This window comes from Vidua chalybeata, chromosome Z, assembly GCF_026979565.1.
Source record: "Vidua chalybeata isolate OUT-0048 chromosome Z, bVidCha1 merged haplotype, whole genome shotgun sequence".
Taxonomy (NCBI): Eukaryota; Metazoa; Chordata; class Aves; order Passeriformes; family Viduidae; genus Vidua; species Vidua chalybeata.
The window spans coordinates 51945596-51968643 of record NC_071570.1 but is presented as its reverse complement, the minus strand read 5'-3'; the positions used below and the strand labels follow the sequence as shown (position 1 = coordinate 51968643).

Genomic DNA, 23048 nt, shown 5'->3' with positions numbered 1-23048 from the left:
GCTCTGCAGTCAGTGCCAGCAATGCCTTCACCAGTTGGCTGCTGTGAGTCCTGATTCAGTGTTTACTCACTCCTGGGTCAAGCAACATGTTAGGACAGGAAGTGTCTAGCTATCATTTACTAGCTTCTCCTGAAAGGCTGCTGTCTTCACCAGGAGCAGCTTCACACTTGGAAGGATAAGGAAATAACCATGCTTAAAACAAAATTCAAGACCTGGCTCAGGTCTGTGCCTGCTAGGTCCTTGTGGATGATTCTCCTCCTGGGAGGACCACGCTGGCCCCACAAGCCACCAAAGCACCAGCTCTGTGCAGTTCAGCTCAGACCAGTATGCAAGTTTTCTTCCAGAGCTGGAGCTGTGTGGTCCAGGCTAAGCCTGAAGATCAGGATTGCCTAAAACCCTGGATGTGGGGTCTGCTAGTAGGCTGGTATGGAGCTTTTGCTAGTAGGCTGGTAGACCTACACTACAAATGCACAACTTGTTGTCCCTCCTTAGGGACAAGGCTGTTCCTAAGGTCAGAATTTCTTGACAGAATTCTCCTCATGTTCTCTCAGTCTGCAAAGGGTGTTTCTTTGACCTGCTGCCTTATATATAGCTGAAAAATAGTATGGGTGTTAATTAAAAAAAAACAAAAAACCTTCCCTTTCCCCTCAAAAAGCAGCCCCTGCTGATTCAGAGCAGTCTCCTGCTCACATATTAACTTAACTAAAGAATAAGGTAAAGGTAGGCTCCCACCAGGCTCAGTAGACATTAATTGCATTATTTAATCATCTAAGAGAATCTACCCAACTGTTATGGTAAGCAAGGCAGGGACAGGACACAGTCTCAAATATAGGTTCAGACTACTCCTCATTTTTTTACATAGTTACTGCTTTGGAAAGAAAACCTGACTGGGATCTTAAGTCAGACATTCTCTAGATAGGCTCAGAGTGAAATTCTTAACTGCTCTGATGGTTAGTTCTTTGAACGGCATGTACTTAAATGGCAATTGATACCTCTGGTGCACAAATCCATTGGTGGTGAGCAGGCAAAGGACTGTTGCTGTCCACCCTGTGCACAAACAGCGTAAATTTCTCCTCAGCTTTTCATTAATTGCAAGAGAGATTACCTAAGGTAATTTCTTTTGATGCTTCCCAGTTCTAGGAGAGAATTAACCTATTTTTCAAAAAACACTCCCCTTCTGGCCCTCCACCTGAATTCTCCAGGTTCAGGGGCAGCACTTTCCCACTGCTACCCTGCAGATGTGCCCCAATCATTTGTGCAAAGACTGTCATTAGGGCATGAAAGGGGTCAAATTTGATAGCTGTCTGCCAAGACTTCAGGCAGTCTCTGCCTCTGTGCCAGAGCAGTGTGAGTTTCTCAGGTCTGCTAAGAACTGTACTGCATCACCATGAGCTACCAAAGGTGAAACTTCTGGCTTTTACCTGAGGGCCAGTTAAAAGGCAATGTGCAGCTTAACCTCACTTGGTTACATTTAGGTTAGTTTTCATTACAGAATTCAGTGAAATTGGGTACTTGGGTGTATCAGCCTGGGGTGAGTTTCTCTCTCCAAAGCAGGCAGGACTGAGCCCTGTCCACCCCTGCTTTGGCTTTGTGCTGGGTCTGCTAGTCAGAGCTGAGTGGTAATTATGAGACTATTTGGAAGACATAAAGCTCTCCTATTTTTACGTTTAAATTCTCTATTACTTTGTTCAGGCTGCTGCTGCTGGCTGTAGTGCTGAGAACTGACAGCATGTGGTAGGTGCTTGTACTCCTCCCCTCCTACTAGACAGGGAACTGCTGCCAGCAAAGGGGAAAAGAAGGAAGACATTGTGCTGTAATGGAAGCAGTAGCAGACAAGTGTGGGGTCTGATCCTCTTCTCTGGCATGCCAGACCTCCTTGTCTGAGTGTCTCAGCTGTGATCTAGCCACCTCTGATTCCTTCCTTGATGGATACCCTGCCATCCAGTGACATTTGACATTTACAGCATCCAAGTGCAACTGTTGCAACTGCCATGTGTCTGAAGTAGAAGACAAGGAAGCTGGAAGTTTGCTTTGGAAATCGGAATCTCCTCTAGGTGCTAATGAGCAATAAAATAACCTGGCATTTGAGCAATGGGAGGGCAGTCAGGCTGGTGTAGCAACATGACACATAAATGGGCTCCACTCCCCATGGGCTCTGGCTGGCTACCTGTATGGAATGTGTTTTAGCTGCAAGGGCCCTGGGAAGAATTTGTGCAGGACACAAAATGTATGTCTGAGGTTTAGTGCATGTTTGAAGAGTGGAAAGTTACTCTTCTCCGGCAACAGCTACCCCTAAATCTTTGGCAAGCCCATCTAATTAAACCTGTTGAGGGTGCAGAGACCTGTAGATAAGAAAACAAGTTTGTTGCTCTAAGTCAGGATTCTGTTTCCTAAGGATTTGTATCTATAAGCTTCAGTTGAAGATTCACAAGTGTAAAAACATGTGTATTTACACATTAACTTGTTCTTCAGACAAGGCACAGGTTTTGCTTTGTCCTGTTATGTGTTTCCACAAATCTTGAAGGAATATTAACTGTTTTCTAGACCTCAGCTACACCACATTAAATCCAGATGAAATTAGCAAATGGTTTTATAACTTGTTAAAGGTGCATATATATGCCATATACACACACACAGAGAACAGTAACAAAAGGCTATTTTCCTTATAAAACCAAGGGAATACACTTCCTGTAATTGTTACTTTCACTCTAACAGTAGCCAGATATACCGAAGTCACCACTGCCAGGTATAGGAAAGGAAGCTCTTTCATAAATGTCATAAAAAATAGGTTTATTTTTAACTCCACCATTACATGCCAAAAGTGAATTGTTTGGACTGAAGAATCCATCCTGTCCTCCATTAAGTTTATGATGTGATCTCCAGCCTAGGGAGCAGTTGCTTCTTTCCAGCCTGTTACTTATTTGTGTCTTTACCGGACATGGTAATGAATCTGTAAGCAGCAAAACCAGTGATCAAAAAAAGCTATATTGAATTTAGTCCTACCTGAACCAAATGAAACACCTCTATATTATGCAATGCATATTGGAGTCCAAAGAGATGAAACTGGGCTTTAAGGTTCCTTCTGGTCAGTCTCTCCTTTTGCATCAGAAACAGAACCTATATTTAGTATGCATGTATTCATCACTGAAGGTTTCCTCTCTTACCTCTCCTTGCAGGGCCCCAGGGCTGCTGCCATATGAACCTTTCACCATGGTAGCAGTGAAAATGCTGAAGGAGGAAGCATCTGCAGACATGCAGGCTGACTTTCAGAGGGAAGCAGCTCTCATGGCAGAGTTCGACAATCCGAATATCGTCAAGCTTTTAGGTATCTCAGTGAGGCATCCTGTTGCCTTAACAAGATGGTGCATCACATCGAAACCTCCTCATGCTGCACTGAGTATACTGCTGGCTGTCTTGCTGCCTAACTCTGTTTCCAGTCTAATAACATTGACCCAGATATCTTACAGGGAAGATGTGAACTTCCTGGAACTGTGATTTATTTTATGGGTACTGAAAAGAAATAGCAAAATTCTTGTTAGATTTATAGGCCCCACTTACTATTGTGATGTCTGAACACTTAATAACATTTTAAAAACCAAAATTAAATGAACAAAAAAAGCCAGCCACAAAAACGGTCTCTTCCTTTCCTTCCATTCTCATCTGAAAGGAGATCTTTCTTTGTTGGATTTTTTTAGACAGTCTTGATGCTGAAGCTTGGCTAATAAGCCAAGCTGCTTATTAGCTTCTCACTTTCTGAGAAGAAAGCTGCTGACGAAAAATATTCTTTTAGAAGATTGTAGTTTTTTTTTCTGAAGTAGATGCTGCTGGCCACCTTTATCTGGCAATCCTGCTCTAAGTTGCTGTAAGCAGATCTGAGTCTCATGAACAGGGGCATATCAGATCTTAATTTATTTCTGTAGGAAGCTCCACAGCACTTTGAAATGGATAAACCAGTTTAGGGAAAGCTGGGTTGATACAGGTACTTTGGCTACAAAAAAAAAAAGCAGGAGATGCACCACGCTGGACTAAACTTTGTGTTTATTGTTAACATATTTCAGGCCAGAAAAGGACAAAGGCACAGGCACAAACTGTATCACATCATGGGGTTGTGGAGAAATAGCCACATTGTTGAAAACAGCTTAGATGATAAATGTCTCATATATACTTGCCATGCTTGTCAGATCCTGATGTCATCAGATTAGGAACAGCCATTTGTTTTTCTTCAAAGATTCAAGTATTAGGTCATCAACCAGAATTTCAGATTTCACAATAAGTTGCATCACCAATTGCTAAATGATGACCCTAACAAAGCAAAACATATACATTTTAAATGTTGGCCTTTGCTGGTTAGCAGTTAGTGCACAAATATTACTATATCACTGTATGATCAGTAAGGTTCATGGAGGTGTGGTTAATACTAGCCCACCAATAAAGCTGATAAAGTGCCAAGCATGTGCCCTTCAGTGGGACTGCATTCTGCATCTAACAGACATAGCAAATGTCTCCTTTCTGCTGTCTGTTTTTGATTTGACTTTCTTTCATTTTTGAATATCTGTCATGCCAAAAGTAATTCCTCAACCAACTTTATTGGCATGAGTTGTTTAAAAAAAAGAAAAATCCATAAAGGCAGGAGTTTCCTTGCAATTCGAGGGTTCCACTGAACCCTTGAACACTCCCCTTGCAAATACTTTTGAAATCTTTCTGCATATGTGTCACCCCTACAACAATATTATTGTTGTAATAATACAATAATCACAAGAAATAAAAGTATTAAAAAATAACATGATTGGAACTTTAAAGGTTACTTCCTGAAAGTCCTTGCAGTTGCACCTGGGAAGAGGCAATATTTAGCTAATGCTAACTTAAGCAGGATTAGCTCTTAATTAAACATAGCTCCAAAACTCTGTGTTTTACCCAGGATGTCGAGAAAAATTGTGCATGCAGGCATGTGCATGATTTGTTAGCATCATCCACAGAGCTCAGCATTAGATCCCTGATGAAGGAGTTTCAAGAGAGGCAGCATGCATGATGGATGCATGTGAAGTGGTGGATGGTATTTGTATGGTCATCTCTCTCTCTCTGCATTGTTGAAAGTCTCCCTTTTGTGTAAGTATTTTTGTGCCTTTTGGCTTTTGCACAGCAGAACTCTCTTTGCTACACAAATGACCTGTGTGGTCTGTCCTCTCCCAGGTGTGTGTGCAGTTGGGAAGCCGATGTGCCTGCTGTTCGAGTACATGGCCTATGGGGATCTGAACGAGTACCTGCGTGACCGCTCACCCCGCAACCTCTGCAGCCTGGCGCAGGGCAGCCTGGACACGAGCCTTCGCCTCCCGAACCCCCTGGCACTGTGCTGCACCAGCCAGCTCTGCATTGCCAAACAGATTGCTGCTGGCATGGCGTACCTCTCTGAGCGCAAGTTTGTCCACCGGGATTTGGCCACCAGAAACTGCCTGGTGGGGGAGAACATGGTGGTGAAAATTGCAGATTTCGGTCTTTCAAGGAACATGTATTCGGCTGACTATTACAAAGCAAATGAGAATGATGCCATCCCCATTCGCTGGATGCCCCCTGAGTCCATTTTCTACAACCGCTACACTACAGAGTCTGATGTGTGGGCCTATGGGGTGGTGCTGTGGGAGATCTTCTCCTATGGCATGCAGCCTTACTATGGGATGGCTCATGAAGAGGTCATCTACTATGTGAGGGATGGGAATGTCCTCTCCTGCCCAGACAATTGTCCTCTGGAGCTCTACAACCTGATGCGCCTCTGCTGGAGCAAGTTGCCTGCCGACCGGCCAGGCTTTGCCAGCATCCACCGCATCTTGGAGCGCATGTATGAGAGGGCTGTGGCCAACATATCTGTCTGAGGGATACATTTCCTTCATTGTCTCCTGTCTCTACCTATTCAGACTGACTTGGACCAGCCCGTGAGCTCCTAAGCGATGGAGGATGTCCCACTCAGGGAGGAGAAACAGCTTTTTCCACTGCCAAGCAAGAAATACAGACTGTACCCCTTTATGCACCTCGAGTGGGACTGTACCTCCCAAACAACAGGGCTTTAGCCACCAAGACAAGACTCCTCAGGTTGGTGAGAGTGCTGGTCATGCTAACTCAGTACTTATATTTAGCATTTTCAGGAGCACAGAGTTTCCCAGGGAAGGCAAACTAATATTTCTTCCTAAGCACTGTTTCTTTCCATCCTAACAGATCCCACCATGCCCTTCTGCATTTACACTCTTGGCTTTTACCTTTTTTTCCCCTTTCTCTTACATTTTCTAGTATTATTTTAAAAAAAGGTTGCAGAGTTCAATCTTCTTCTGGGGATACCATTTATTATGTTATTTTTGCGTACTGTTTACTATTTTGTTTTTGCATACTCAGTCCTTTTTGCAGAAAAAGGATGTTTCTGAATCCATAGGCCACTTTCATCTTCCTTTTAACTTCCACTCTCTCTCATTACAATAATACTGAGAGAGTGAAAACAGGAGCTGGACCACTGGCAGCCACCTGCATCCTATGTTACAGAGACAGGCAAACTCCTGTCAAGCATGACACTTTCCATTTTCCAGTGTGGGAAATCCAGAGTCACGTTCACTTGACGTTTTTATTAAAGTCTCACCTAAAAGCTTTTCTTAAGCATTGCAGCACATCTTACCTACCTTCCCCTGAAGCAACAAAGCCATTTGGTGCTGTGGGAGAAATTCATCCCAAAGGCCTGGTGCTGCACCTTGTAGGTATCCAAGGTGTATTTATTTGCCACTGCATGGTCCTCACCATGCCAAAAGCAGGAAGAAATGCATCCCCTCTTGCAAAAGCATGGTAGGTTGTATTAATTGCTTATTTCCTTTTCCTTTTCAATCTTTGCCTCCTGTTTCTGGTTTCCTTTCCTGACAGACTCTTCTGACTACAATATTTGCTGGCCACCTCTCCTTGTGCTGCAGTTTAGAGACAGAGAAGTAAGGAAGGTGTATGTCAGCCACCAGTGTCCTTCAGAGACAACCTGTCAGTTAGGAGAAGGTGGAGAAAGTGGGTGCACACAAGAAGAACTGCAAACTGTCCATCTGCAGGGCAAAGATGAGACTGCCTCAGTTACAGATAGCCCACAGCCCATCTCCAAACACCAAAAGTTTCTCTGCTAAAAGTTTTCCAAATTGTAATGGATACTTCAGTGCCAGAGAAAATTTTATTCCTCTGGTGACAGGTGTAACATTTTAGCTCCTTGTGGAGTGAGGAGCAGTTATCCCAGAGCCCCATTGCTAATACAAAATATAGCCTGAGGCAGGGATGTGCATTATGACTATAGAGCAGGAGTGCAAATGAATGAGTATTTAGTGTGGCTTCTATAATTGGGACACACTGGTTTAGCCTACCCAGAAAGCAGCAGCAGAGAGCAGCTATCTGCGGTTTCTGAAAGATAAGCTTGAAAAGGTCTGTGAACCATTATAAAGAACAGAACTGGAAAGTTCATACTTTCTTCTGCTGCTCTCCTGTTTGTTTGGGGTTTTATTTTGTTGGTTTTGTTGGGTTTTTCTCATATAACCATAGTTTTTCTGATTGCAGCCACAACAGCATGATTTAATGTTTTCAGACCACAGGTGTCACCTTCAATTGGAGCAAAGAGCTTGCAATTACCAAAAACAGTGGCAAGAAAAGAGGTCTGGGCTGCAAAATGTTGAAGTGCTAAAATGGTATCTGCACAGTGAGCACAAAATGGCTGGTGCTGTCTTACTCATTTAGCAGCCCTCATGATGCTATCACACAACAGTTTACTGAGGTTTGGGTGCTAAAGACAAATACCCTTGAAAATCCCAAAGCCCTCAATTTCAATAAAAAATTTTATTGGAGTTCCTTATTTAGCTCCTGTTATTGCATTATGACCACCTTGCAGTGTCATCTCTGTAAGGGAGAGGGCACATTCAAGATCCTTGTAGTGCTCAAGGTATCAGGCATTTTGTCACACTCTTTAGAGAGGACAGGGTCAGAAGCTGTGTGTGGGTAGTGGCGTAGGTCCAGGTACCCAGCACCTCCTCTGAAGCTGGAATGATTCTTGTGCTAAGCAAAGCGCACAGTAACAGGTGCAAAATCTTCACCATGTGCTAAATGTACACAAACACACCCGTTTACAGTCTGGAGGACAGTCTGTCTTTCTGCCTTCTAGGATCCCAGTGCTGCCTTCAGTTGTTCATTCTCCCATTTCCCCAAGAAAATTATTTCAAAGCCATAATCACAGTCTTCTTCTTGTTAACTGCCTGTAATGCCACATGCTAGGAATTTTCACTCACTTTCTTTGTGAAAGAAAGACTCTTATAAACTTGGAAGGGTAGCTCTTTTTATCTCATTTTCCTAGCCCAAATGCTTGTCTCAGTGGCCCCTATTTAGGATAACAGTGGAAAATTTCATCTTCCTCGTCCAGCATTCCAGGCTTTGCATTGTAAGCATGTACTGAAATGTGAGGTAGTCAGTGTCTGCAGGTCAGGAGGGGAAAAGCTTCCTTTCTTGCAGGAGGAAAGAGATAATTTCTAGACAGAGAAGGTCTCAGCAACACAATCTCCAGGGATGGTAATCGCTTCTGTGTACTGATCCAGCAGGAGGGCTTAGCACCTAGATGGTGCTGTCTTTTGAGGATCAAATTGTAGCAGGACTTCTGCTGCCTTAGTGTGTAGCTGGATTTTACCGTTTTCTTCTGCTGTATGCTTTTCAGCTTGCTAGTAGCTGGAGGTTGACTGCTTTCATGATATGACTTCTTTCACAGATTTTTTTTCTCCTCCTTATGTTTAAAATTCTCTGTCTTCATTCTATGTTATACAGTGTGAAATGCCAGATTCTTCTAGTCTTTCTGTACAATTATCATGTAATACAATTTTTTTTGAATGGGAGTAAACAAAGGGATTATGAGAGAGTAGAAGAGCAAAAAAAGTTTGTTGCTCAAAAAAGTTGCTTGGAAGCAAAATTATTTTGCTTTTCTAGTTTGGATTTATAATTCATGTGGAGAGAGGATGAATCAAAAATGAACATTGTTGTGTTCATTTTAGAACATTTGTGTGCTGCAAGGTAGAGCACTTTTCTACATTTAGTTCTGTCCATACTGGCCCAAAAGATATGGAATGCTTCATGAATTTGCATGTCACCCTTGTGCAGGGACCATACTAACATACAAATTTAAAATAAACCTTTTTGGTGCTTTGGTTCCCATTCCCACTGATAGCAGAGGGAGCCAGCAATCTGAGACACTGGATGAGAACCCGAAGAAGAGGATTTGCAGCACATTTGATGTACCCATTCCCTTTGCAAGTGTGCTGCCTTGAGCACTGGCAGCACATATACATCTTTATCCTGGGTGACATATTATGAAATCTGACCAACCAAACAACACAGAAATCCTTTCATGTTTCTGTGCCTTTATTTGACAGGTGTATTTAAAATGCACTTTTATAAGCATAAATTCTATAATTGATTGGACACTGTTTACAACATGATCAAATTTAGTTCAGATCCTCTCAAACACTGTGGGCGAAATGTAACTGTCTTGTCTCATTTACCTAAGGGATATTCTAGTTATTATTCTGTGATTGTTTGTTATATCTTCATGAATGATGGCTTTGAAAGACATCCCTAGCAGAGATGTACATTTCTCATTAACTAAACCTGCGTAACTCCTGTGTGCAATATTTTATAAAATAAAGAGACATTGAAAAGGATAATACTAATTCTGTTCTCTCTGTTCTTTTCCTTCTCCAGCATGTTTTTGGATTTTTTTGCTTTTGTTTTTGTTTTTGTGGTTTTTTTTTCTGAAAAGGGATGTGTTTTATTGTACTAAAATATCTTTGTTACAGCTTTAATATCACAGCAGTTATACTGCAGGCAGTTGCAGTAATAAGTTAACTTATTATGTATGCTCAAAGGCATGTTGTTTTGGTGGGTTAAATTGTGTGCTGTAGGAACACATTAAGAAACTTTACATTATGAGAACACATTAAGGGCTGGACAAGGGAAAGGAGAATGTTTGTACAGCAATGTAGATTGGAGTCCCTTTACGAATATCCCAAGGTGTAAGATGCCTCACACAGATGGGAATGACATCTGTTTCCCTCCAAATATCTGCTGGTATTTGTACCTGGATTCTGGTCTCACACCTAGATGTGTGGAATTAAAGTGTGATATAAAACCAAAAGGGAATTGTTTGCTGCTTGTAGAACACAACTGAGCAAAGTTTTATGCTGATGGGTTTATCTAAAAGGCTATAATTTCTTTTTTCTGCACATGATCCTTGAAGATGAACTCATTCAGTAAGTCTATGGGAATTTTAACTATTTCAAAATAAATTGCAAATCTGTAACAATCAGAAATGGGGAATCAAACAAAACTTTCTGACTACAATTAGTCAGGCAAACCAGGAAGTACATTCTTTATTTCTCTCTCTTCCTCTCACCAGCCCCCCCAATACAATTGAAAGTGTTTTCTGCAAATCTTCTTGCTAGAAACCTTAGGGGGAAAAGTGTTTTGTAAATATTGCTGAGCAAGTCATTAATGAATTAATGAATTAATGAAAAGGAAAGGAGTAATTTTTTCATCCTCTCAGTCAGATTGAACCATATTAAAAGGTTGACTATTACATGCCAAGTTTTTCAAGGCACAAGAAGAAGTGGTGCACTCATTTCCCACCACCAAATGAACAGACTTTTGAATCTGTACAGAAACATTCTTCTAGCCTGGCTAAAAAGTTGACCCTATGACAGAACCTGTTGTCTTCAGCAGTACAATCTCTGCCAGGCTTCCCTCCTTCCAACTCCCTTCTGAGGTCACCTGAACCAGACAGCTCAATGGGATGTCTCCAGTGCCTTGAGTCACCTTGAGTATTTTGGGTAATTTAGCCATCCTGCATGAAACAATGAGAGTAACTTGTGGCTGGGAAAAGCAGAAGCATGTAATAGATAATTTAATTTTCATTGACTTTTTAATGTAATTTTGTAAATGGATATCCTTGTGTTTGTGTAGGTGTGTATGGGAAGAGAGCAAAAGAAGCTTCACTCAATCCTCTATGCAAATTCCTTGTTGTGTCTTTCCATTAATTTTAAAACTTTGCATCTTCAGCTGAATATAATGACATCTCACTTCCCCAGGGGAAAGTCCTAAGAGGCCTTTGCTTGAGGTCCTAAGAGTTTCTAAGTTTCTGTCATTGCAGTCATGTGGGAGTTGCTGCCCCTCTGCTGCTGGTGTGGAGCTCTGAAGTAACATGAAGCAGCTTTTCATATTTCATAAAGAATTCAGAGGATTTCAGTGGTGTTCAAATGCAGGATTAGGATAATTTTATTATTAACAAGAAGGCGGAAAAGAACCCCTATCAATTTACCTATTCCACCAAAACCACAGAAACTATCATAATAATGTCATGGGTGTTTTACCAGTTTCTCAACCTTGGGAGAAAAATTATGTACTTATTCATTAACAAATCTTTAGAAACTCACCTTTTTATACAGTGGTGCTGTGCATAGCCAAGAACATTCCCTGGAGGCCTCTGTCCATACTTAGTGGCACACTGGCCAGTTGTAACTGTAGAAAGGGGAAAATATGAGGAGTTTGAAGCTGCCCTTAAAACCAGAACTAGCAATTTTCTTCAGTGCTGGAGTGGTAGCCCTTAGCAAAGGTCATACTTTACACCACTGACATATTCATGTGCTAAAACAGCATCTTATAATATCCCACAAATTTGCTATTGAATAAATAAGGGTTTCATCAGCAACTGATAGACAGAAGATTTTATGATAAATTTGGACCAAAAAGCAATTTATTTATTTATTTATTATATTTATTGAAGAAATATTTTTCTTCTGTCTGCTAGGATGCTTTAAATCTTTTGCTATTTATAGGCCAGTGTGCTTACTTTGACTGTGAGATAACCACAGCATACATTTCTACTGGGCATGAGTGAACACATTGAAACACTTGTATGTTTATCTGCCCTCCCCCATGGCTCTTACATAAAAGAGATGTTACACTTTGGGAGTTTATATAGGCTAGCTAACTTTAATGTAAACAAAAAACTTAATGGAAGAGGGGATCTGTGCAGAAATGAGGAGTACCAGATGAATGAATGGACGTTATTCACCTTCTGGATGCTGAGATCATGCTGTGCTAAATTTGACTTCATATTTAAAGCAGTGCTAACTTCAAAGCAGTGACACTGAAGAACAGGAGGACTTTGGTTATTGTGAAGAAGGGAACTTACCGTGTCTGGTTGTGAACAGAAGGGATGATGTGGGACTGCTACACGGGAAGTGCAGCAAGGAGCAGGACATTCCTTAGCTGAGGAGCACACCATTTTCCTGAGGGATACAATACCAGGCACAGTAAATCCCATGCCAGATTAACTCAGATTTGGCTGAGATTTATTTGCAGTGCTTCTGTTATTTTTTCTTCTGTTCTGGAACACAATGAGATCTCTTGATGCTCATGGTTCAAGACCCTGAACTCTCCACACCTTGTGCTCTTCTCAAGGCAAGCAGCAGGACAGCCCTGATCTCTTTCCTTTCCTCCCAGCAATGCACCACTTTCATCTGATCACAGGGTCCAGATAGGTGCCTGTTTGTGGAGCAGGGCAACACCAGTAAACAAGTATGTTTCCACACCTCTTACAGTGGAGAAGCTGTGGCTGTTTGGCCCCTGCATAGAGCAGCACCATCCCTACCCCAGGCAGGTACCTGACCTGCAATACAGGTGCAAATTTTTTTAGGGTTGGGAGGCTACATTTTGTTTGGAAAGAGCTCCTGGAGAGGACTGTACAAAATGTTCAGATCAAAACTTCCAGCAATGAAAAGCCACCCAGGTTTGGGTGTCAGTACTGTCAGGCCCTGATGAAGTTTGCCAGGAGTATCTGTATGCTGCTAGGCTGCTGAACAGCTACATTTCAAGAGAAACTGCTCTAATTTATAGCTCTGTGTCAGTAGCAGATTGCAGTCCAACAGCTGTGGACTGGCAGGGGAATAGACAAGACAACTTGGTATTGGTATGTCTTGTATGTGAGATCTTCAAGTCAACAGCAAAACATTTTAATGATCTGTCCTCTCAGTAATCTCAGATGTGAAAAACTGTGACTGTCTGGGCACCAGGTGACACCTGTCTAGACAAAACAATACATTTTTGGCTAATCTATTTTACTATGTACCACACCTCACACAGACACAACACTAGGATACTTATAGACTGTGTTGAACAGGATTGCTGTCTCTTTTGCTAGCAATATGCAATATTGCCCTGAGCCTACAGGACAGAAGAGTATTTGATTTAGCTTGTGTGAGATAAATCCTGTCAATGAGAGGGATAATCTGCTTATTTAGAAACATACCCTGACTCAGCAAGACTTGCACAAATATTTTTCTTGGACAGCTATCATGCAGTCAAGTAGCTGCTACTACTACATATTTGCTCTTTTATGCCAATCCATACAAAGGATTATCTGTTAGCAAGATGTTTTTAAAAATAATTTGAGATAAAACGTTAAATTAAATTCTTACGAATGAAATAAAAGTATTTCTGTCTACAATAAAAAATATGCACTGTTAGTTCATCCTTTTTGAACTCTGAGATCCTCTTTGCCTTCACTGACAATTCTAACTTTTCTCAGAGATTAGTGGGGCTGATAATTATTTACTGCTTCTGCCAACACTGAAATGAAGAGGCTTCCAATGAACTTCAAAACAAGGATGCAAAAAATCATACACAATGCACAATTATATGCACAGGCGGCTACAGATACCAAAGTATGAACACATTTAAAGAAAAAGAAAACAAAACAGAGAGGCTTGTCAATTTGCATTCCATTTGATGTTTTTAATGCTTTACGCTGCTGTTTTCTAGAGCATTTTGGAGGAACAAAGAGCAAAAAACCTACTTTATGGTTGTTGGTATGATCTGATCTGGTGCTTTTCTTAAACTATCTGCTGGCAACAGTTGGAGTCATGATACCAAATATCAGTCCTTCTGATACCTGGTTTACTGCTCCTCTTCTAAGATTCCTTTGCAGAAGGGCCTTGGTTGTAAAATCTGGGCTCAGATCACAAGTGGCTCCTACCCGAAGGATAATTGGTTGGTCTGGCCTTGGCACTGGCATGTTACTGGACAAAAAAATGTTAACTTTTTGTTTTCTTGTACTGTGTTTTAGTTTCTCTTGGATAATGAGAACATTATAACACCTTCTGAACCAAAACCTGAGCATCCTTCAATGGGCAATTGCCCAGTGTGCACCTGCCGGGCTACAAGAATCAGAACAAACTCCTGGTGCAACTCAAAGTATTGCTACCCACTGACTGTGTCAATGACTTTCGACCATGTTTCTAGCTGACAGAGATGCAACAGTATTAAACATTGAAGGGAAATAACAGAAAGGCATTAGGAAAAAAGACTACATGATCCAGAGTAAGAAGCCAAGATCATCTGCAGAGGAAGCTTCTAGGGACTGATGCCCCTACAGCTGCACACAGCACCTACACTTCAGCTGGGAGCTCTAACCCTGATCCCGCTGTGGCAGATGGGATTGAACACAGACATTTTCCAAGTTAAAATCACGATCATCTGTGTTTGGAGCCCTTGTCTCTGAGCAAGCCATAGGGAAATGTCTGCTGACAGGTGGATGCACACTCCACTGGACTCTGATGTCCATCTGTGTCTCTAAGGCAACCCCTGCACTGAACTGATTTGGTCACACACATCACAGGATCATGTAATAGTCTTCCTGCAGATTTGACAATGCCATAACTTGTAAAACACCAGTACAGTATCAGCAGCAGTACTTAGCAAGTGCTTTTTCCATCTAGTCACTAGCAGCCCTCAGTCCTCAGCTTTAAATGATTGCAACCAAATGCAGTTCTTTAACTTCCAAACCCTGAAACCATTGACCTAAGCAGCTGGCCGCCTTGTGTCTCCTGAGGCAATCTTTTTCCAAAGAAACCCATGATTCATCTGCAGATGGCTCCCTGAATCAGCCGGCAGCTCCACCCACAGCCAAAAAAACTGAGAATACCAGTGCTTGCTGCCCCAGCAAGGATATGAACCTAGGGCTGGCATGGACCTCTCTGCATTTTCAGAAACTACTTGCTGTTTGTTTCAGTCTCAGTGCTTGGCTGGGTGGTAGGAAGGAGAAAGACTTGTAGGACACACTGTTCACCATGGTGGGGATTTGTGTTGGAGAGACACTGTGATACTGCAGGACAACATCCACAAGGCAACCCAGGATGGGTGTGACTACTTTTGGGATTGCTCTTCTGTCCTTCTGAAGAACACAATTTGTCCTAGCCAAGCAGCAGCAAGTGTGTTGATGCTGTTACCAAGTAACAGACATGGTGGGATACAGCAGGGATCATTTCTTGATCTGCTCCATTTCCTGGGGAAGGAAAAGTGGGGCAGAAGTATGAGACTCCTTCTTCACTTTCCCCTGTATTGTTAGTGCAGCTTGCTGGCCCTTGAAGTTGAACTTCCCAGGATTTTGGTACTATCAGGAGAAAATTGATTGCTCAGAACATGCTTGAAAATGCCAGGCTCACTGTTGACAGCAAAGTTTTTGTAATACCAACAGTTATGCAAGACGAAGTTTTATAACACCTATGTTTCTGTAAATACGGACATAACACAGGTTTTTTTGAGTGCTTGTCTTTTTTTTTTTTTTAATTAAATGCATATTTCAATAAGGCCAAAATGTGGCATTATGCCACCTTCAGCAGTAGTCTCACAGGTCAAAATGACAGGAAGGCACTGGAAGTCCTCTTCCTCCTAATGCTTGCAACAGATCAATGCAGCAGAGGGAGAGCAAGAGGGAAAACCAAGGAGACATAAAACACCTTGCTAGGTTCCATAGTCGTTACCTAAACCTGCATGGTGGGAGGAGAATGCTGTAACTTGTAGCTCCAATCAGGCAAACCATCAGCCCCAGGACCTAATTGAAGTCCAGTCCAAGGGTAACCAGTCCAAGGGTGCCAGCCCTATGGGGGACCCAGAGACAATAGGTACTGGGGCCATTGAGATCACAGAATCATCAAGGTTGGAAGAGACCTCTAAGATCATTGAGTCCCCCTTACTTTACTCTTAGTTTTATCTGCATTCCTGAACAAGCAAATGGGTGGCCTTAGAGTCATGTTGAGTTGCTCAGCAATGTTCAGTGAAGCATGCTTTTGAAATAATTTTCCTAATTCTGTCCAAACAAAGGCGTAAAATGTACACCAACAGTAGCATAATGGAAATTTTGTGAGACCCACCACCACATCCAACTCATTACTTGAGGCTCATACAAAATGAGATAGTATAGTAAACAATGGCAATCCTGACAGGGAAGAAATGATGATGTCTGGCTCCAGATCAGAAGGTTGAAGGATCTGCTTTATTAAAACTATACTATATTACATTAATATACTATTTAAAGAGAGATTATCCTATTCTACATACATACTTCTTACTTACCTATCTAACTAACAAACTTGTGACTCTCTGCTGAGAGTCTGAGACACAGCTGGATCCAACTGGTCATTGAACCCAAACAACCTTCACCAGAATCCAATCAAGCAATCACTTCAGGTAAACAATCTCCATGCCAAATTCCACATGGAGAAAACAAAGGAGCAGAGATAAAGATTATTTTCTCTTCTTGTCACTGTGCTTCTCCTGAGAGACATAATTATGTCTCTCTGTCCAGAGAATGTGAATGCCACAAGATAGTTTGCCTGTTGGTGAGCAAGTAGAGACTCTCTGCTCCTATTGTGAATGGATTGAGATCAAGATAGTAATTAATCCCTACTGTGTATTTTGTATGACCTTCTGAGAGCTGCTATGAAGTCAATAGGTGAGAATACTTAAGCAAGCTTGCCGTAAGGGTGTGTGCAGTTTATCCCTTTCTGAGCACAGAAGTTCAGTATTTGACAGAGACTTGTCTATAAACATCTGACTAGGAACCAAAAAACTTATTGCCAAACAGGATAGTTCTCTGAAACAGGCTCAGCCATGTTCTTTAGCCTGCTTTGGGTAAAGTACAGACAAAAATATCTTATATATCATTACAGCTGTTACATTTGGCATAATAGGGTCTGATTCAGCTCTTATTGACCTCACTTAGGAGATGGCTACAGTTCACGGCCAACTGCAGTTAAGTTAAAACCAAATCTGAACATTCCAAAAGCAATAAGGAGTGCTGAAATGGCTGTTTTTTCCAGGTATTGGCATCCCTGGGGGTTCAAGATGACAAATGTACCTGAACCTTTCTTTGAGAATTTATTTTACAAAAAAAGCCAGGCCCTTAGAAAGCCCCTTCATGGGCTCTTTTTTTCCAGCACAGAATATAACTTCTTCAAGAAAGATACTTTATAAGTAATTTAAACTGAGACTGTTAAAACAGTATTTGGGAAACTGAGGCAGAGGGTGAGGCTATCCATTCCTTACTTTCATTCTAACATATATTACTTTAATAGCTGTTCTCTGAATTTCTTTGACAAAGCAGTGACAAATTTCTGCAGTTGTTCTGGGGCACAAAGCATTAATAGAAAAAATTAATACTGCTGCAGAGTTGGAAATGGTTTGGCTCACACAGGTTTCATCATCACTAACAGTGGTCCTGGCTGGGTACCTTTGTGCTGTCTCTGTTTCAGTGCTAGTTGTGCAAAGGAAAGAGAAAAGCTGGAGGAATCAACTCTCACAATGATTGCCCAAAATATTTCACAGTCCTGACTAATGGAGACCTTCCTCCTTTCTGATCCTGAGAAAACAGGGCAGTAACTCACATGACTCTTCAAGTCAGGCTGCTTTACTCTCCTCCCTCTCAATAAAACAGCAAATTGAGGACAAGATAAGGATAAGCATTGCACTCAGCAGCATTGAGGTTTGTAGAGGCTGAGACATGAGTAGTGAGTAGTTCTTGGCTGCCTAAAAAGCTACAGGTTGTATCTTCATCAAATGGAAACACAGGAAGTTAGAAACTCATGCATGGAAAAAAAAAGCCCAAATAAAAATTACCTGTGGTCTTCTAAACAGAATTAAGAAATTTCAGGAAGAAGTAAGTTTCTTCCTCAAAAAAAAAAAAACCCAAAAAACCAAACCAACAAACAAACAAAACAAAACAAAACAAAACCAAAAACCAATCAACCAACCAAACAAACAAAAAAACAAGAGGAGCTATAACTGCTGTGTTCCATGGCTTGTGCTGTGGTATGGAGGAGGGTCACACAAGAGTGAGCTATACAGGTGTAAAGAGTAAAGGGCTGAGAAAGTGTCAACAGGTTTGTCCAGTTCAGATACCTTGTAGGAGGTGTGTGTCTATTTCTTAGGGGATGCTGGACTGCCAAAATATGATGCACACTCAAATCACACCCACAGAATATGCTGCCACAACAGAGACAACAACACAGAATATTTTTTTGGGAGAGGAGATAGAAATCAGAAAATCAGAAAATCTATTGACTTCCTTGAAGACAGGGAGGCCGTGCAGAGAGACCTTGAGAAATTAGAGGGCTCGGCAATCACCAACCATATGAAGTTCAACAGGGGACAGTACCACATTCTGCATCTGTGATGAGGCAATTCTGGATGTACCAACAGAACAGGGAATGAGAGGCTGGAGAGCAGTTCCAGAAGGGAACCTGGGGTTCCTGGTCAATGACAAGCTGAACATGGGTCAGCAGTGCCCTGGCAGCCAGGAGGGCCCCATGTCCTGGGGTACATCAGGCACAGCCAGGAAAGGGAAGGGATTGTCCTGCTCTGCTCCATGCTGGGGCAGCCTCAAGTGCTGGGGGCAGTTTTGGGTGCCACAATACAAAAAGGACATTAAACTGTTAGAGAGTGTTCAGAGGAGGGCAACAAAGATGGTGAAGGGTCTGGAGGTGAAGCTGTGTGAAGAGTGGCTGAGGTGACTTGGTCTATTCAGCCTGGAGACTGAAGGGAGACCTCACTGCAGTTACAACTTCCTTGTGAGGGGAAGAGAATGGGCAGGAACTGATCTCTTCTCTGGTGACAGTGACAGGACCTGAGGGAGGGTTTAGGTTGGATATTAGAAAAAAATTCTTTCCCTGGAGGGTAGTTGAGCACTGGAACAGGCTCCCCAGGGAAGTGGTCATGGTGGCATTTGGACAATGCACTTGGGTACATTGTGTGACTCTTGGGCACAGGTGTTGGGCCAGGAGTTGGACTTGATGATCCTTGTGAGTCCCTTCCAAATCAGAATTCTGTGAAAAGCAAAAGTCATGAGGAAGACCTGGCTGAAGATCATTTAATAGCTCCTTCAGTTCAGTTCTTCTTGCACGCCCTGTCAGGGAGATAAAACTGACTCTTGGCTAGCTGATATCACTTCCAGGAGGAGAACAGAAAAGGTTTACAGCTTTTGTTTCATACTTTGTTTCTGGACCACAGTTATCTTTCCCTGCACATTTCAAGTGTCTTTGTGTGTGCTCTCAAACTTGTGGCAATGTCTGCCAACTCAAGCAGTCTCAGGCCACACACAGCATCTCTGGACTCTTAAAAACAATAGCCGTTGCATTTCAGGGCAGGGAATTAGCTCATAAATATTTACAAGGCTGTCCGTTACAGAACTATTAGCAAGACAGCTCTGATGAGAATAGGGGAGATGGGCTTCAGCATGCCTGACTAATATAGTCTGGTAGTTGCCCAGCAAAATAATTTTTGAGCTCAAGGAAAGCAGTTTTCCTCCTCCTGCCTCACAAACAAAGAGCGTACACTGCAGGATGGCTGCAAAATCCAGTACTTCTCAAAACATGTCCCTTGAGGCTGTGTTTTTTAATCCATAAGTAAGTATACCTTTTTTTTTTTTTTTTTTTTTTCAGAGAGACTAAATAACTCCTCCCCATAATCTCACACGCTGTTGGAAACAAAGCCTGAATACATCAACTTGATCATGACCCAGAGTCCCAGTTCACACAGTCCTGGCCCCACTCAAGACAGTGCCAACAGGAGAGAGCTAAACATCACTCCAGTGCCCTGCTTTCTAATGAGAAGACACAGCCATGTGTAGGGTCTCCTGCAGGCATACATGCTGCTCTCACCCTTCTCTTGGTAGCAAGATGTGGTATTCACATGCCCTCTGAACAGAGAGACACTTAGCGTTCTCAGGATTTCTCCTGAGAGAAGTTGTGAGAGAAGCAGAGAAAAGAGAATCAAACCAATTCTTATCTCATTTGCTGCTCCTGTGTTTGTTCCCAGGTGGAATGTGTTCTGGAGATTGTTTACCCATTGGTGATGGTTGTTTGGATTAATTGATCAATTGGATCCACATGTGTATTGTGTGTTGGGACTCTCAGGAGAGAGTCACAGGTTTTCTAGTTAGGTGTTAGTGGTAGTTCTTGTTAGTGTAATATAGTTGCAGCCAGACCACATCTGCAGGCACTAAATCAAACCTCTGAAGGCTATGCTGGTATTTGCCAAAACAGAAATTCACTGCTGCAAACTGGGAGCCATCCTTATCTGAAGGAACCAATTGTCACTCTTGGAAGACAGGCCCTTGGAAAATGTAATGTCTTCCTAAAAATTTAAATTTTTTTTTTTTTAAGAAGTCAGGGATTTTTTAGTAGTAGTATAGTGTTGATAAATAGGAAGCTCTTGATGTTTTGGTGGTTTTTTGGATAGTTTATTGCTTTTTTAAACTGACCATGGTAAAAGAGCTGAAGGCTTAGCACAATGTTTTGAACAACAGTAACCACCAGGGGATAGAAAGGAAAAGATGAGCCACAGTGGATAGGTGCAAGACTCTAGCAAATGAGGAAATGAGAGGGTTGATATAGATGATCATTTTTTCCTTGATCCAAATCACATGAGACACAAACAGAACCCAAATTATCTGGGAGTATGGGCCAGATTGCCTGAAGCAAGCTCAGCAAAAGAGATTGAACAAAACTTGGAGCTTCTAGTTTGGTGAGAAGTCCACAGCTTTGTGAGACAAAGAAAAGCCTGAAGCCCATGTATAATGAACAGAGTGAAAGTATATTGCTCCATTTCCAGTTACTTCTCTTCTGCTTCTTCCTTTTGACGTAGTGGCATCGGCTTAGGTCCTTTTCTATCTGGCACACTTTGGGGCAATGCTTCAAGTGCATCCCTGGAGCACAGAAGGCTATCATGCTTTAGCAATGGTATTTGCCAATTAAGTGCTCTGACTGAGACTCTCCAAACCACGAGCTGCTTGCTTGTTATCCCTCCCTTTCTCCCTCCCTCTACAGGTGGCTGGAATTGAGAGGCACAAAAGGTAAAGGTCACAGGTTGAGATAAGAACAATTTACTGGAAACAATGACGTAGGAAAATGAACCACAACAGCAACAATACTAATTACTGAGGGTGCAAGAAAGAGGCAAACAATTCACAGGGAAACCTGCACCACACTATACCAACCTGGCAGGGACCCCTTCTCCTGGGAATAGATCCCCAAACCCTCTTGCCTGGCAATGGCATGAGGTGGTGTAGAATAATCTCCAGGTCCTATCCATGCCTCCTTTTGGCTACTGCAAAAGTCCTGGCTGGAAATAGGATAAAAGCACATAGATTTAACTTAGGGGTTAGGTCTTAAAGGCAAGTTTTTTAGAGAGAGCCTGCCTCTTATTTTGTGTTATTCCAGCACTCAGCTTCACATATCTGTGACCCCATTGAACTCAGGGAACAGGAGTCAAGAAGCAATGGCGTGAGAGCAGAAGCCTCTTGGCATATTTTATCCACTAGGCACTCAGTAAAGTAATTACGAGTCTTAAGCCATGGCTCACTTTAAAGGAGTTTTTTGGTGAGTACTTCTGCACATTATTGGATCTGTGTGGAAAGATTCTGAAATTCCACACTTTATGCTGGTTGGTTTGGCTCTCAACTCTCTTCATGGATACATGAAAAGGTAAGAAAAGGTGCAATTTTGTTAATTTTTCCATGGCTCTTGCAAGGCACAGAAATTCAAGGTGTTGGACATATTTTAAGATGTACTAGGAACAAAAGGACCATGCCAGTAAAGGCTGAAAATCATGAGTCCTGCTTAATTTTTTCTGCCACATCCACTCCAGGGAATTTTTCAAACCTCACTACACTTCCTATCTCCAACCTGTTGTGAGAGAAAAGCACACCCATTTGTTTCACCAGTGACCATATGAGACACTCTGTTGACCAGTGAGATGAAACAAGATGTGAATCAGGCCAGGTGTTTCCAGAGCCTTTCATGCAACAAGAATGGACAGCCAATACAAAATCTCAGATTTTTGCCAAAGATGACAATAGCGTACCTGATGCTGCCCATGATGTCTACCCCTGAGGCTACTCTCAAAAAGCATGGCACTGGCAGCTGTTATCCTACCAGATGCTGCAGAGGTGAACATCTGCAGGGCCAATTCATAACACAGCTGAAGTAATGGCATGCAGTTTCTTAACTCCCATGGTATCAAACCCTCCAGCCTGGATGTGAGTCCTAAGAGCATGACAGTCTAGCATCTCCACTGAAATCTTCAGTTTCAAAGCTGTGTGCACACACTGCATACTCTCTGCATACATCTCGTGGTAAATTATAGAGACTACTCATGACTGTTCTATGTGTGGTCAGGAGGTTCCATGAAGATGCTGAATAATGAAACAGACTCCAGCATGCTCTTTTCACATCTCTTGTTTTGCCTTATACTATAAAATACAAATGATGGGGGATGGAGACCACAAATTTGAGAAGAGATTTTGGAGATAAATTTACAAGTGGAACAAATAATGAAAAATTTTTATGATAAAAAACCCTGGAATGCTTTGTAAAAATCAATGCCACAGTATGAAAGGACTCACTAGAGTGCTACTCCTTTGCTGAGGAGCAGAAGAAAAAAATATCCTCAGTTTTGGTGGGATTCAGTCTTCTGAAATAGAGATAGAGGCATTGTAGGATTTTTTTCTGGATAGAGATCAGGTCTCTATCCAGGGTTTACTTCACTTGCAGAATTCTTGCAGTGGCAGAGAAATATAAAACTGCATATGTGAAGGATAAAACTAGATGTCTGAGGAAAAGCCACATTCTGAGGAATGCAACAGATATTTTCCAAAAATAAGTAAGATCTGGAAGCAAGAT

General features: G+C 42.0%; 2 protein-coding genes across 2 annotated transcripts in view; one reads left to right on the top strand and one right to left on the bottom strand.

The window, feature by feature from the left end:
* Nucleotides 1–6339, top strand: part of MUSK (muscle associated receptor tyrosine kinase) — a 53188-nt gene extending 46849 nt beyond the window's left edge. The window contains exons 17-18 of the mRNA XM_053931497.1: nucleotides 3177–3325; nucleotides 5191–6339. Coding sequence (XP_053787472.1) covers nucleotides 3177–3325; nucleotides 5191–5867 — 826 coding nt within the window. The 3' untranslated portion in view covers nucleotides 5868–6339. The remainder of the gene's footprint in view (nucleotides 1–3176; nucleotides 3326–5190) is intronic.
* LPAR1 (lysophosphatidic acid receptor 1) overlaps nucleotides 4087–23048 on the bottom strand; it is a 113890-nt gene continuing 94928 nt past the window's right edge. Inside the window, exons 4-5 of the mRNA XM_053931500.1 lie at nucleotides 11466–11550; nucleotides 4087–4302 (exon numbers count right to left, since the gene is read on the bottom strand). Coding sequence (XP_053787475.1) covers nucleotides 4290–4302; nucleotides 11466–11550 — 98 coding nt within the window. The 3' untranslated portion in view covers nucleotides 4087–4289. The remainder of the gene's footprint in view (nucleotides 4303–11465; nucleotides 11551–23048) is intronic.